Source organism: Theobroma umbraticum, unplaced genomic scaffold, assembly GCF_002168275.2.
Source record: "Theobroma umbraticum cultivar Fairchild unplaced genomic scaffold, ASM216827v3 scaffold_95.0, whole genome shotgun sequence".
Lineage (NCBI taxonomy): Eukaryota > Viridiplantae > Streptophyta > Magnoliopsida > Malvales > Malvaceae > Theobroma > Theobroma umbraticum.
Genome location: NW_018397257.1, coordinates 9,760,651 through 9,772,264, shown reverse-complemented (window position 1 = coordinate 9,772,264; position 11,614 = coordinate 9,760,651). Strand labels below are relative to the sequence as shown.

Below are 11,614 nucleotides of genomic sequence, written 5' to 3'. Positions count from 1 at the left end.
GTTGAGGTATCTATACGTATTCCTGACAAATGCTATGTTATTTGCAATTTATGATTATGTCTTTGTAGCGAAGATCTTTGTTCGTTTTTATATGTTAAAACCAAAATGTGCCTTTGTTTTCACAGATTAATAATGTTGGGACTAATATAAGGAAACCAATGGTAGAGTTCACAGCTGAAGAAGTTTCAACTCTTTTGGCAACCAATTTTGAATCTGTTTTCAACTTATGCCAACTTGCTTATCCACTTCTCAAAGCATCAGGAGTAGGAAGTGTTGTATTCACATCCTCTGTGTCTGGATTTGTTTCACTCAAGTCCATGTCGCTTCAAGGAGCAACTAAAGGTGAATATATATTTGAGAAAATTTTCATTGAATGCTGCTATGCAGTGGGAATTTGTAGAAGCAATTGGTTATTCCTTTTGTTTACTAGGGTGGTGGGGTGTGTTTTGACTTGTAGGAGCTATCAATCAACTTGCAAGAAATTTGGCTTGTGAGTGGGCAAAGTATAATATAAGGAGTAATGCTGTTGCACCTTGGCACATTAGAACCTCCATGGTAGAGCAAGTAATTTTCTTTACACTCTAAATCTTGTTTATAGTTTGCACTGAATCTGATTGTATTTTTACAGTGATGCTGGATTATGGTAGTGATATGCAATGACTTTGATTCTCTGGCATAATATAATACATGCTTTTTTCCCTATTTAACATAGTACCAAGTATTTTGGTTATAGAGATTCTGAGAATAATTAAGACGTATTCTTTGTTGTTAGTGTTTTTTTCAGTATAAGCATTCATTCAGAGGTTTTCTTCATTATTATCAAGTAGCTTCTGAGTACTAACAGTTAAAGATCCTGAATCTTATAAATCTTCAAATTTCAAAATGAGCTCCAGGCTGAAGCTCCTTTGAAGATTTCTTTAGAACCTACCCTTCAAACTACCTTTTACACGACATTATCAAACATGGATCAATGATGTGGGATATACAGAGCATAAAGTCTGATTTGTGAATGTTATACGTCAACAGCATCTGCTCGATCAATGTGATTTCATAATCAAAATTGATGCTGTTCACACTAAGCATTGTCACATCTAATTATAATCGTCCTCTCTCTGTTTCTCATTCACTAACTCGTTAATTTACACTCACATGGACCGTTGCATTTAAGAGTACAAATATTTGTATCTAGTAAATGTACTTTGAACCTGGTTGGGGTAATCTTACATTTTGTTGATCTCACTAATTATTTTCCAGGTACTCAGCAACCAAGAATATTTAGAAGAGGTGTATTCTCGAACTCCTCTACAGCGTCTTGGTGACCCAACTGAGGTTTCATCCTTGGTGGCATTCCTTTGCCTGCCTGCATCATCTTACATAACTGGTCAGATTATCTGTGTTGATGGCGGCATGTCTGTAAATGGTTTCTACCCCAAAAATTACTAGAAACCTTCAGTTAGTCAATCATGTCTTGTTTGTCTCTCTGTCCTTTCCTATTTTACAGCAAGCCAAACACTGTTAAAATTAAAAAGTTTCAGATTATCCTGATTTTCACCGGATTTTGTTGGCTGTCCCCTGCTCATTCTTTCATATTTGAACAAGAACTTCTCCCCTCCTAAATTGTTTTTATGCTATTTAGTGGTTGGCTTTCCTTAGCTTATCTTTTGTTTTTCTTTCAATGGTCTGTGATGATGGGGCTGGCAGCATTTCCGTCACTGTTCTCATTTGGATTATAGTCATTATTCTCTAATCACGATGACATGGCTATGAGTTCTTTGAGAATTCTGTCATGGAAATAGCTACTTTTTATATATTGTTTAGCTCCTTTAGCCAGCCTGGAAAGGAGATACTTCCCATGTTTGCATTTGTGTCTTAGTTTATTAACTCTAGTTTTGTCTCCATTTCTTGGTATTGAACTCTTATCTACCTGCTCTCTCTTGTTATCTATTTCCCTGCACTTTGAGGTTTTGCTGGTTTATGATTAACTGATTGTAACTTTCGCAGTGTTTTTTGTATATGGAGTAATTTCTATGGTGGTTGTGAATAAATTGAAGAGTGAATAGCAACAGTAGAAAGCCGTCTTTCTTTTCATTGTCCCCCCTGTTCTTCTCTTTAAGTCTGAATTATGGTCAAAGTTGTACATATGCATCAAAAGTCTCTCAAATCTTATCTATGCCTTGAATCTCCCATACAGATTCATCTTTAGCCAACTGAGCTGGTGAGATCAACGTACAAGTTCTTGATCAGCAGCAGTCTCTACTATTTGGCACATACGTTAAAGGTTACAAACGATTGATACTATTATCGTATGAAAGGTTACATAAGTAACGTCAAATATCTGATCAGAACAGGAAACTTCAGTACCTCGCCTGTTAAACTGCTATTTGATTGCTGCTCCGTTTATATTAATTTTTTAACTACGATTTGGGAGAAACTATTATTTCACACTCAAATAAATGGTTTGAAGTTCAGATATCGAGAAATTTTAGGTTTCCTGCAATCTTTCTGAAAGGAAAAAGTGTGGTTTCGGGTATATCAGTTGTAACTTGAAGAAAGAACGTTCTTTACAGGGGGCTAGCTGTCTATTAATGGAATTTACTATATAAAATGAGAGAAAAGAGAGAAAAAATGAAAAACGAGAGAAAAGAGTGCTAAGAGAAAAGTTTGTAACGTGAGAAATTTGCAAGTCATGTTAAAAACTAATCCTGTAATATTTAAAAATAAAAAATATAATAATTAAATTACGTAATACTTAAAAATTAATCTTGTAATACTTAAAAATCAGTGAAACAATACCTAAAAGTCAATAATGTCTAATAATTAATTGATTTGCTTGTTTGCAGTTAGATTTAAATTACCAAAGTCATACAATGTTTTAATTTTTATATATATCTAATTAATTTCAACTCCTCAACTTTGAAGTTCTATGAATCAACCAATAAATCTAAAAATCTAAAACACATATTTTGATGTCATCTCTACTTTTTAGAATGATGAGAAAGAGCTGGATGGTGAGATAGTATTTGAAAAGAGAAAAATCAAGATTTAATTTTAAAATTTTTGTTTAAATGACGAGTTAAAAAAATCTAAAATTATTTTAATTTGTTTAAAATTATTTAAAAAGTATTGTTGTCAAGTCATATTAAAAATTAATTAAAAATAATTAAAATTATAATAAAGAATATTTTTGAATAAAGTTTATAAAGATGGTTAAGCTCTTGACCAGAGAGTGAAAGAGAGAGAGAGAGAGAGTTGTCATGGCAAGGGATGGAACTTCAAGCTGTAGAGACAGCCAATGGTCTCTCAAAGGAGCAACTGCCCTTGTTACTGGTGGAACAAAAGGAATTGGGTAATGGCCACTTTCCTTCTCTAGTGCCTCTGTAGTCATGAGATTGCTCTTTCAGTTAATATCTGTTGCTCCAATATGTCGTATAAAATTATGCTTTAGGCATGCTGTTGTGGAAGAGTTGGCGGCGCTGGGGGCAACAGTATATACGTGCTCGCGCAACGAAGATCAGCTGAATGAATGCTTGAAAGAATGGAGGATGAAAGGTTTACAAGTTGCTGGTTCAGTCTGTGATGTAGCCTCTCCAGCTGCAAGGGAAAGGCTGATGAACAAAGTTTCCTCTCTCTTTACTGGGAAACTCAACATCCTTGTAAGTCAACTTCTTCCTAAGGTTAACTCATCATCTCTTCTCTGTGAAATTTTCAAGTGTAAACACAGGATGGTAGGAAGCACGCATAGATTAACTCAACTAGTCATTGCTTTTAGAGATAGTCGTCTGATCCTGTGACCAGCGACCCTCGGTTTGGGAAGCACGTGAGTTCTGACTTGCCAGACCATAACAAAATTGTTGAAATTGAATCTTTGAAAAATTACTGGCTGGAGTAGTTATCTATAATCTCCTGCCTTTTCCTGTTTATTTTCCTAGGGATACTAACTCTTCTTTACATTGAAAACTGAATAAAATATGGTAAAGAAATGGAACACATTCACAAGGTGGAAGAGTGGTTGAGTATTGATGATTTGAACAAGAATCCCACTTTACTTTGAAGAGCATTTTCATTTTACTTGAGTCAGGTCAAGGATTTTGAATTCAGAAAACAGAGAATGGTCACATGGTTGAAATTAATCATGAAAGGATATAATCCTTAACTGAGCAAATTGAAGAGAAAGGATTAAGACTAATACCTACTCTGATATCATTTTAAAATTTTAAAATTAATTTTTAATGTAAAACCAATAGACAACAAGTAGGCAGATCTTTATTACATTTATATACATTAAATATCTCTAATTTAATATATGTGAGATTTTTTTATAACTACTACCATACAGCTGTCCTCACATGTAAAGATTTCGGATCTCCCACGTGAGAAAAATCAAAGGAAAACATAAAGAATGAAAGCAATGCCTGTTTCTGTATCATATTAAATTTCTAAGATGAACTTTTAATTTAAAATTAATTGATAATAAATGGGGCGACCTTTATACTGATGCATCTAAAATATTTTTAACTTATTATCAGCAATTTAATAGAATTGTTGTGTAAATTTTTTTTTTTTGGTTATAGATAAACAATGTGGGGACGAACACTTGGAAACCGACCATGGATTACACGGCCGAAGAATTGTCAACTATGATGACTACCAATTTTGAATCCGCTTTCCATTTCTGCCAATTTGCTTATCCCCTTCTCGAGGCATCAGGAGCTGGATGCATTGTTTTTGTTTCTTCTGTTGCTGGTGTGCTCTCACTCAATATTGGATCTATCTATGGAGCAACTAAAGGTGCTTCGAAAGAAAAACTAAATCTTAGTAATCATGAATTTTAATGCTGTTTAATTAGTTAAGTGTAAATTGTGGTCAAATTTCTTTACACAGGAGCAATGAATCAACTGACTATGAATTTGGCATGTGAGTGGGCAAAAGACAATATCAGGAGCAATTGTGTTGCACCTTATTTCATTAGAACCCAACTTGTTGAGCCAGTAACATCTCTTCACCATGCTTTTCTCTTGCATTAATAAATATATTTAAACCGTGATGTTGAATTCCTTCCATTTTTCCTTGTCAGGTTCTCAGTAGCAAAGAATTTCTGGCAGCTCTGAACTCTCGAACCCCTCTCGGTCGCCCTGGACAGCCCAAAGAGGTTGCCCATTTGGTAGCATTCCTATGCCTTCCAGCAGCCTCTTACATAACTGGGCAAATTATTTGTGTTGATGGTGGGGTGACAGCAAATGGGTTCTTCTTCCCAAGAGCAAGACTTTGAAGAAGAACAAAGAGAAACACTGTTTCTTTTCTTTCGTTTTCTAGATGGGTGTAGGATTTAATTTGACCACAAAACCTGGAGTTTTAATAAGCGATTTCTATTTTCGTTGTCCTATTTAAGACATTAATATTCAATCATATTTGTGTAGGTGTAACCATTTATTCTTTACTTTCTCAGTCTTTGATTTTGCCCGAGAGTCATACAAAGCAAGTAGATGTTTGGCTTCCCCTTGTGACTTGTTCTTCATCGAGGGCTTGATAAATGTCATGGGAACTTAATTTCTAGTCCTTGGGCTTCAAGACAAACATCTTGTCATGCTAGACTTTTTCCCTAAAAAGGAAAAATCCAACAGATGATTATGAATTGTGATGAACAGCTTTGAACGAGCAGGAGTTTTTCTTCCCAATTGAATGGAAAGACCAGCAAATTTTCTTGTACGACCAAAATTTGCATTCTGGCATGCTTTTCTTAGTTCTTGTAGGTGAAGTAAACTGGTATATATTAAACTTATCTGGCTTAAATGTTCTACAAAAAAACCCAAACCCTTATTTCTCTCATTTTTTCAAGACAAAAAAGATAGACATTACAAAAAAATTGAGTTTTAATCACACTTTTTTATGCGACTTATTTTTTTATACAGTAAAATTTTAAAAAGTTTTACTATTTAAACATTTAGCTTCACTTTTTTCACATTTAGTAACACTATAAAAAAGTGCAACCTTATTAATGTATGTAATTTTTATCATTATATTTTATTCATAATGCATTTAAAAATTTATATAGTGAGGTTAGATCTTCAAAAATGATCTAAAAAACATAAAAATGTTATTAAGAAATAAAGTAGGGTTAGTGTAAACTTCTCTTTTAACATTTAGCAATCACCTATCTTTTTGACTAAGAAACAAAAGCAAAACAGAGGAATTTCATAAGCATCTTTTGTGTAAAATCTATTATTTTCAAGATCAAGTTTGAAAAATGAAAATTAAATTTTATTATTGAATTCATCCTCAGGAAGGGAGGAAAAGTTCTCTATTTATTGGAAAAAAGTATGCTGTTGAGTTGCAAGAATTTATAGTTAAAATTTATGGCATGTTCTTCATGAGTCGGCTGAGTTTGGGTCATTTGATTTTGTTTTTATCGTTCATTTAAAATTAAAGTATGATTATATGCTAAGTTTAGAGGCCGGTAAGGGAAGATTTCAAATCAAATGGGTTTGTAAGGACTGGACTGGGAAAGTAAACTAGGCAAACTAAACATTTTCAGAAACAAAAACTTGAAGCAAGAAGGCATACTTGAATTCTATCTAGAAGAGGTAAGTCTTCAAAGACAATTTTCTTTTCACGATTTTTGCTTTACAAGAGTCAAGTGTTGAACGTTTGGAATTTGACAGTTGGTTCTTAATTTGCATCTGGTATCTGTAAATAGTATATTTAGTCTTCCTAACATAGTAAGAGAGGAAGATAGAAAGACGATGGGAAGGAAAATGGCTGAGGCAGAGAGCAGCAAGAAGAACGACAACAGATGGTATGCCATTGTGGTGGAATTGGCAGCGTTCGGGTTGCGCCAGGGTTGATTAGAACCCCTGTTACCAAAGCTGTAACAAGATCAAGTTTCTTATTAATGTGCCATTTACATGTACGCATAAATTAATCCATCAGTGAAAAATTCTAGATCAGGCAAATTTAATCTCAAACTTTGCTCCTCTCCCTTGCAGGCTTTCGAAGAAGAAAAAATGTCTGAAATCTGTAATCTCAAGAACTCCTTTGGGACGGATTGGAGAGCCTAAAGAAGTGTCTTCCTTGGTGGCATTCCTATGCCAATCGGTAGGCTCTTACATAACAGGACGGATTATTTGTGTTGATGGAAGCGTGACGTGAATGGCTTCAACTTCCCATATGCATGAAAAGCATTGCAAGGCTGATCATCTACTTGCTGAATTATTGTCCAGGGACAAATTCTCTTTTTTCCCATTAAAAATGCCTGTACAATTATGGCAAAACAAAATCCTTAGGGGGCATGTGATTACAGCTAAGACATTGAAAGCGTCTTTGAATTTCTTTTTTTTCTCTCTCTTCTATTATTTTTAAGCTACGGAATGTATTGTATATTTGCATTCATCTTTTCTAATTATTTTTTTTCAAAAAGATCTTCTCCCTCAAAAAATACTCGTCTTTCTCTCCCTATCGATCTCCCTCTCCTCTCTTCCTTTCTGTAAAACATCATTCTAAGATTTTTTTTTCTTACAAAAATTAAGAAAAAAGAAGATTCAAAATTCAAAATTGCATTCATGTATTATTTTTTTTTCTATTTTGTTTTCTATTTTATTTTTTTATCTTTTTTTGAACTTTGAAAACTCTCTTTTATTAGTTGATATTTTTCAGTTTATTGTTTCATATGACAATTATGTGATGTTTATTTATTCTAAACTTCTTTATGGTGTATATAATATTTGATTATTATGAATGAAATAATTAATTAAATAGGTCAATGGTTGTTGAGATAAATTAAATGAAAATTGAAATAATATTTGTTGATTATAGTTATTCAGATAATATTGTTCATGGAAGTGAACTTTATTGTAAGGCCATCAATAGCTAAACGTGATTTTCTTGAATTATTACTACCATCCTAGATTTCTCTTTTTCTTTTATGGGTTCTCCTCCATTGTTAGGGTTAAAGGTTTTAGTAGTCGACTGACTGCTTTCTTTCATCTCTCATTTTTTTAATTGGATTTAATTTTTCTCTTGATTTTATTTATTATTATTTAATAAAAAATTATTTATGAATTATGTGTTACTTATAAATTATTTGTTGAACTCTTTTTTTTATAATTTATTATTAATTATAAACTTTATGTTATATACAAATTCTTTTTATATTTTCAAAATTTTATTTTAAATAGATAAAAAATACAGTTATTTTTTTATTTTGACCAAAGAAATTTGTGATTAATAAAAAGTTATTTTTTAAATACCTTTTATGGTAATTTTCACTAAAGTTAGAGTTTACATAAGTTATTTTGTCAAACAACTTATCTATAAAAAAGAGCTTATAAAAAGTAAATTTACCAAACAACTTTAATTTAATTTTAAAAGTTATTATTTTTTATAAGAGCTTGACAATAGCTTTTAAGTTAAAAAAAAAAAAACTAGGCCAAACATGCTCGCCAAGGTCTTTTTTAGAAAAAATCTTGAATTATTCAAAAAATTTAAATAATTAAGTTTTTATTCTTTCATTATGTTCAATTAAGTTTTTATTTTTTTATTTTGAGTCAACTAATTATTATTAGTCAAAATATCACCTTTCATTCTATGTCATAATAAATAATAATATAACACATTTTTATCCTTTACACCAATGCCATGTCAGTATCATGTGAATAAAAAATAATAAGTGACATTTTGATTAATAATAATTATAAGTTAATCATTAGCTATAAGGATCTATTTGATTAAAAATAAAAATAAAAAGATTTAATTAATTGAAATAAAAGAATTAAGACTTATTTGAGAATAAAGAAATTGAACTTACATGTACAAATTGAAAACACGAAAATTTGAAATGATGATTAAGATTTTGTCTTTTTGAATGATTGAGTTCCGTGTGTATTATATTCCTCTATTTTCGATATGAAACAATTATATTGATCACAAGTGCACCATCAAGGACGAAATTAGAAAAGAAATTTTGGGACGAAAGTCTTGTATAAAGTTATAGATTCAACGAACAAATAATTGGAGACAATAAGCACAAACAAAAGACAAATTACAACATCAATAATTGTCAGTTATTTAAGATGAGTCTATGGTGATTTATTCTTTCAGACATTAATTGTCAATCACATTTGTTTGGCTACTCATTTATTCTTTGCTTCTCACTCTTTCTTTTTACTCGAGAGTCATACATATATTATGTATATATTGGCTCAATCAAAAAGTTTCATTAATCATAGAATAGGAACAGCAACTGCAGCAAAAGATGAATAAATATTTGTTGCTGGAGGAAGAAAATAAAAGATATACGGAAAATAAATTATTCCGTCTTTGAACTCTAGTAATAAATCATTGTGGGATCCTATAAATGCCAGATTCTATTTTCTTTCTCTTAAGGACCCCAGATTTTCTTCTTGAAATGGGCAGGACCTCATCTCTAATCCTTCAAAGAAGACAAAAAGGACCAGAAACAAGAAAATATCTAATATGTATTTTGTCCATATTGAAATAAAAGAAGCCCAATCTTTTAACCCTCCGAAGGAAGGATAATGCTATTTCAACAATTACTGATGTTATCGTTTCCCTTTTATTTGTGCTTATTGCATTCAAGTTTTAATCTTTACTGATAGGACTTATATTTATGAAATTAAAAATTATTGTAAATTCTATGATAAAATGATTGAGAATAATAAGTACAAATAAAAGGGAAAAGATAACATCAATAATTGTTGAAATATCATTACCTTTCTTTTGTCTCCACTTGATTTCGTTCAAACTTTTAGCCACAAAGAGCAGCCGAGAGAAGGCTATCCATAAACACAATAATTCTCAGTTTGGCAGGCAAGAGATCAAGGGAAGAGGAGATGGCTGATCAGGCAACTGCAGCTCATAGCAGTAGCAGGAAAAACAGATGGTCACTTCATGCCATGACTGCTCTTGTTACTGGTGGAACCAAAGGAATCGGGTCACCTCTCTCGCTCTCTCTCTTTATTTTTTCTTTTGCTCTTACCTTGTTGCATGTGACTCCTTTTTTTCATATTATATATGTATTAGTATGATTTTCTGATCAAATCCACTGATTTCATAATTACATAGTTTTAGGGTATTATAAATAATTTATCTTTATCTATATTTGTTAATACACGTGAATTGAACCATTAAATATGGAAATTAACATCTTAACCTCAATTCTAATAAAGAGAGTCATTAGCTAAAGATTATATATATATATATATATATATATGTTAAAGATTACCGAGAAAAAAAAATTAAGATTAAGTTGTGCAAGTGACTATACACTAGTAAACCCAAACATAGATATTCCTTTTTTTTTATTTTGTATTTATTTTAATTAAGATATAATATTTAAAAAAGTTTTAAAACTACTTAGAAAAATTTAAATAAGTTTTTATTATTTTATTACGTTAAATCAAATTTTTATAATTTTATTTCGAATTAAATTCACCTTTATGATTAATAGTTGACTAAGTCAACATGCTATCAATATGATATGTTGAAATGTTATAATTGATGATGATGATGTAACAAATTAACATATTAAAATTGAAGATGACATGACGTGTTAATGTGGTGTGGTGACATGTTCATGTGACATTTTTTGCTTTCTATATTAACATCACGTTAGTGTCATATGAATATAAAATGATAAGTGATATTTTGGTTAATAAAAATTAATCAAACTATTTGTTATTAGGGCTAATTTAACTTAAAATAAAAATATACAAGCTTAATTTAACATAATAAAAGAATAAAGATTTATTTAAATTTTTTTTAACTAGTTTAAGAGTTCTTTTCGAACTTTATGTTTTTAATTAATGAGTGTTAAGTACAATTTACGAAACAGCTTTTGTACTGCAAAAGTACAAGCAAAGTTTGGTTCTCACAATTTTAGATCAAATTTTTTTTATTTCTTGTTAAAAATAAATTCTTTTGTACTAATTTATGCCACATGATAAAAAATAAAGTTTAAATTGACATGTTACAATTAAAAAAAAAGAGTTCATTTGATAACCGGTTATTGCAACTATTGCATGACTTTTTTTACCACATGGCACAAATTAGTTAAGAAAAAAAATTTTTGGGATAGTTAACCAACACAAATGAGACTGGAGTTGATCATGTGATTCCATTTTATCTAACTCTAGAGGAAATTGATTAAAGGCTTATGTTACGATATATCAATGCTGATCTGAAGAGATCAAATACTTTTCCTCCTTGGAACTTGGTAAAATAGAGCATCTGTTTGAATGATCACAAATTAATACTGTGATCAGGTATGCTATCGTAGATGAATTAGCTGCACTGGGAGCAAGAATACACACCTGCTCACGAAATGAAACTGATCTCAACAAATGCTTACTTGATTGGGACGCAAAGGGTTTCCAGGTTACTGGTTCAGTCTGTGATGTATCATCTCAGGCCCAAAGGGAGAAGCTAATAAACACTGTCTCCTCTGAATTTGGTGGAAAACTTAACATCCTGGTTAGTAAACATCCATTCTCATTCTTTCTTTTTTCTGGTAACTCTCATTCTGCATATTGTCCCGACTCCTGAGTTCTGCTAATGAGACGACATTTGTGGTTGCTATAATGCCAAACTGGTATCCTCAAAT

General features: G+C 31.4%; 2 protein-coding genes and 1 pseudogene across 3 annotated transcripts in view; all 3 read left to right on the top strand.

The window, feature by feature from the left end:
• LOC110412774 (tropinone reductase homolog At5g06060-like) overlaps positions 1-1,551 on the top strand; it is a 2,319-nt gene extending 768 nt beyond the window's left edge. Inside the window, exons 3-5 of the mRNA XM_021423395.2 lie at positions 126-342; positions 458-564; positions 1,255-1,551. Coding sequence (XP_021279070.1) covers positions 126-342; positions 458-564; positions 1,255-1,443 — 513 coding nt within the window. The 3' untranslated portion in view covers positions 1,444-1,551. The remainder of the gene's footprint in view (positions 1-125; positions 343-457; positions 565-1,254) is intronic.
• A 1,640-nt stretch (positions 1,552-3,191) lies between these two features.
• Positions 3,192-5,423, top strand: LOC110412775 (tropinone reductase homolog At5g06060-like). Its single transcript, XM_021423396.2, has 5 exons — positions 3,192-3,346; positions 3,446-3,653; positions 4,572-4,788; positions 4,882-4,988; positions 5,075-5,423. Exons 1-5 carry the CDS (start codon positions 3,255-3,257, stop codon positions 5,267-5,269), a joined length of 819 nt encoding a protein of 272 aa, XP_021279071.1. The 5' UTR covers positions 3,192-3,254; the 3' UTR covers positions 5,270-5,423.
• A 3,940-nt stretch (positions 5,424-9,363) lies between these two features.
• The window catches only part of LOC110412776 (tropinone reductase pseudogene), a 6,686-nt pseudogene continuing 4,435 nt past the window's right edge, over positions 9,364-11,614 (top strand). Inside the window, exons 1-2 of the transcript XR_016351015.1 lie at positions 9,364-9,946; positions 11,277-11,542. The product of XR_016351015.1 is annotated as a tropinone reductase pseudogene (transcript). The remainder of the gene's footprint in view (positions 9,947-11,276; positions 11,543-11,614) is intronic.